The 3,597-nt window shown below is 53.8% G+C and overlaps 1 protein-coding gene across 2 annotated transcripts; it reads right to left on the bottom strand.

The window, feature by feature from the left end:
- Positions 1-1,000: 1,000 nt before the first annotated feature.
- On the bottom strand, positions 1,001-1,699 carry BHLHE23 (basic helix-loop-helix family member e23). 2 transcript variants are annotated; one of them, XM_063300041.1, is made up of 2 exons: positions 1,475-1,699; positions 1,001-1,435 (listed from the first exon to the last, which is right to left on the bottom strand). In XM_063300041.1, exons 1-2 carry the CDS (start codon positions 1,697-1,699, stop codon positions 1,001-1,003), a joined length of 660 nt encoding a protein of 219 aa, XP_063156111.1. The 2 variants fall into 2 exon arrangements, with proteins under 2 accessions (XP_063156111.1, XP_063156110.1); XM_063300040.1 differs by having other exon boundaries at positions 1,001-1,699.
- Positions 1,700-3,597: the final 1,898 nt, after the last annotated feature.

Here is a 3,597-nt window from a genome sequence, read left to right as displayed (position 1 = left end):
TGTGTTTTTTAATATTAGCCAGCTGAAGTCAATAGGATTTTAAAGTGTTTCAATTTGCTGGATTAGCTACGCAGAATGTGTTCAGTTTGGTACCATCACTTCTGTAAAGGGTCATTCTTTACAGAATTGATTCATTTTGCAAACCGGCATTGTAAGAGATTTAGGACAGAGCCACCTGAGTTAATTGATGTGCTTTTTTTATTTAATATAAATACAAATAAATAAGCTCAGAGAATTTTAATTTGCCAGGTTAGCAAGATAGAAAATGGTTCAACCAAAAAGGAGAGGCAAGCGAAGAAACAAAAAGGCATTAAAAAGAACAGAACAAACAGCAGCAGACACTTAAAAGGTTGTAGTTAAGACAAAGAAGGGGTTCCAAGTTTTAAGATATGAATATATCTAATAAACTGATCAACCCATTATGAAGCAAGCTGGTATTCACAATTGGGACCCAAAATGAATTTTTTAAAAATGGAGCATTTTTGATATCACGTCAACTATAAATCAGAGAGACTGCCGAAATATTTTGTATTTTTAAGTAACTTTGCATTCTCTAAACAATTGCATAGTTAGTCCTCAAGACATGCCCCAAAGGAATCTGGCCACAATTTCTTTTTCCAAAACTTTCCCTTCTCCCTTATCCTTTCTATAGAAATAGATTTCACAATCTGGTTTAAAACTTCCTAGACAAGTTTTGTTTTTGTTTTGTTTTGAAGTTATGCTCAAAAAATAATTCAGGGCAGCGTTGAGAAGGGGGAAGGAAAAAAAAGGAACATGGTGAAACGCAAGTCTTAACGAAAATGCCGAGAAAGGGGTTGGAGAAAATGGAGCAAGGTGGTGGATTGGGAGAAAAGAATCCGGATTAGGTCTGCAGGGAGAAAAAGCGAAGGGGAGAGTTGAAAGCAAAGAGGAAAAGTGAATTGAGGGTGGGGAGGTGCGGCCGAGAAGGGGATGGCAAGCGGAGCCCGCGTGGAGTTTGGCAAAAGCATCCAAGGTCCCATCACGGCTTTTCGCTGCAGTGTTTGCAAAGCCCGGAGGCGGCCCCCGCGAAGGCAGTACATTTCTCGGGGCAGCTGGGCAAGGCGGCGCCCGTGAAGGGGTAGACGGCGGCCGATTGTCCGAAGGGCGCCAGGCCGGGCGGGATGGAGGTGCCGAGCGTCTGGCCCTGGTTGAGGTAGGCCACGAGGCGCCGCATCTCCTCGAGGGCCTGCGCCTGCATGAGGATGTAGTTCTTGGCCAGCAGCAACGTGGCGATCTTGGAGAGCTTGCGCACCGACGGGCTGTGCGCGTAAGGGATGACGGAGCGCAGGCCGTCCAGCGCGTCGTTGAGGTCGTGCATCCGCCGCCGCTCGCGGGCGTTGATGCTGAGCCGCAGCGAGCGCTGCTCCTTGGGCTTCTTGGCCCCGAGGGCGCCCCCGCCGCCGCCGCCGCCCGGCTTCAGCTTGGCGTCGCGCTCGAAGGACGGGCTGCCCGCTTTGGAGCCCTCGAAAGCCTCGTCCTCGTCGCCGCTCTGCTCACCGCTGCTCTCCGCCGCCTTGCCCAGCTGCGCCGCGGGGAACGCCAGGCCGCCCGCACCCCCGGGGTACCCGCGCCCCGCTTCGCCCGCGCCCCGCACGGCGCCGTAGGCGAACGCCGTCTGGTTGTAGCTCTGCGCCAGGGCCAGGTACGACTCGCCGCCCAGCGCCTTGAGCTCGGCCATCGCTGTCCCCGCCGAGCCGGCCAAGCTAGGACGCCCGGAGCCGCGCTTCTCAGGGGCGCAGCGGCTGGGAGGGCGCCCTTTCTCCCCAGCGCCGGCGCCGGGCGGATCCGGCTAGCCGTCGCGCCCGCCCTAAGACGGGGAGTCTTGCGCGCCGCTTCCCACGGAGGAGAGCCGCTCGAGTGGCCGCCGGGACGACGCCCTCTTCTGGGAACCAGCCGTGCGCTCTTGCGCCTCGGAAGGACTCTGCGCCGTCTGGCTGGGCAGGCGCGGAGCGGGTCTGGAAGCGGCCCGTCGCGCTCCTCCGGGGAGCCGCTCCCGAGATCCGAGGCTGCGGGGATAGAGAGAGAGGGAGAGAGAAGGGGGAAGCGCGCGCCCTCGTTTCACCTGGCTCCGCGCTCAGAGGTCCGGATGCGCGCCGGCCCTTCTCCGCGCCCGTCTAGGATCCGGTGCCGCGGCTCCCCACGCTTTCCACTCCGGGTCGGCCGGCTCCTCTCGGCGCCGTCGAAAGCCTGCCTGCTCCTTTCTTCGATCCGGCGGAGGGTTGGTTGGGGAGGGGGTCCCTCCGCCTGGACCTCCGCTTTTGGATGGGCAGGCGGCGGATCTGCGCCCTTCCTGCGGCTCCCCTCCCGGCGGCGGGGCAGCCCGTCCTGCTGGAGCCGCTCGCTGGGTCTGGAGCCGGTTGGCTCCGCGCGGTGCCCTGACCGGAGGCGGGATATTAATCATTGCCCAAGTCGCCCATTATGTTGCAGCGAGGCGCCCGCTGGGACTCGGCGGCCACCCAATCAGAGCGATCGCTCTAATTAATGGCATCTTAAAAAAAATCTCCGGCCGTAGAAAGCAGGCGCGCCCCGTCAAGGTTGGCCGTGTGGCTGTCGCCGTTCGGGAGTCAGCGGCACTGCCGCTTTGCGCCGAGCCGAAGAGCATCCTCGCCGCGTCTCCAGGCGCTGTCTGTGTCGGGAACGGCTGCGTTCCCACAACAGCGCGCTCAGCCAGGTCAGGCTAAAGGCCCCTGGCTGCGTTCACATGGGCTAAGCTTGATCTAACCTGGTTTAGGTTCTCTTTAGCTCTCCCTGCGTGTGTACAACTTAGCCTGTGGTGCAGATCCAGATTCTTGAATTCCTTAATGGTTCTGTCCATGTAACTCGGCAACTCAGAAAAGGAGTTTATTGAGCAGCCAAGGGAAACGTGGCATGAAATCTCAACAAACAAGCAAACCGCCCCCCCCCCCAAGCTTTAGATATATCGGGTACCTTCTTATGCTGTTCTATGACTGGAATAAAGATTTGATTTGATTTGATTTGATTTGAAGTATCTTGTATATTATCAGGAACTTTTCACTACTGTTTACTTGAAATTCCTTTTCTTGTAGCTGGAGCCCTACAATTCTGCTCATGTCACTAGCAGGATTTAAATATTGACAATTGCATCAGTGCTTATTTGTCCTTCCTTTAGGGTAAGCACACCCAACTCTTTCAGAGTCTTACTGTATAATATTATTTATTAACCTAAAGTAGGGCAAATAGAAGGGATTCCCATCGACCAACCAAAGCTTGCTGCTTTAAAAAAATAAATATATTCACCATTTATAATACAGTAAGTGAAATAAAATCTAGCCTGGTGGAGCATACAGCCAACATTTTGAAAATGAATGGACTGGGAAAAGAAAGACAGGAGAATTGATGAATCCAGGCAAATGCAGTTATGTATAAACCTGGGGCTACTTTCAGTCTGGGGAAAGGTCCTTGAATGTAGCAGCAATAAATAACAACAACAACAGCAGCAACAACAATAATAGAACAGCTAGTTTTTTCACCTAAAATGGTCTTCCAGGAGGGCCAGCAATGCAATAATGAACATGATAATTACATCTAAGAAAATCTGTTGTGTCTGAGTTGAGC

The sequence above is a fragment of the Candoia aspera genome, chromosome 3 (genome assembly GCF_035149785.1).
Source record: "Candoia aspera isolate rCanAsp1 chromosome 3, rCanAsp1.hap2, whole genome shotgun sequence".
Taxonomy (NCBI): Eukaryota; Metazoa; Chordata; class Lepidosauria; order Squamata; family Boidae; genus Candoia; species Candoia aspera.
This window is presented reverse-complemented; position numbering and strand designations above follow the sequence as displayed.

Coding starts and splice junctions, on each gene's coding strand:
- BHLHE23 (XM_063300040.1), bottom strand. CDS start 1,699: ATGGCCGAGCTCAAGGCGCTGGGCGGCGAGTCGTACCTGGCCCTGGCG.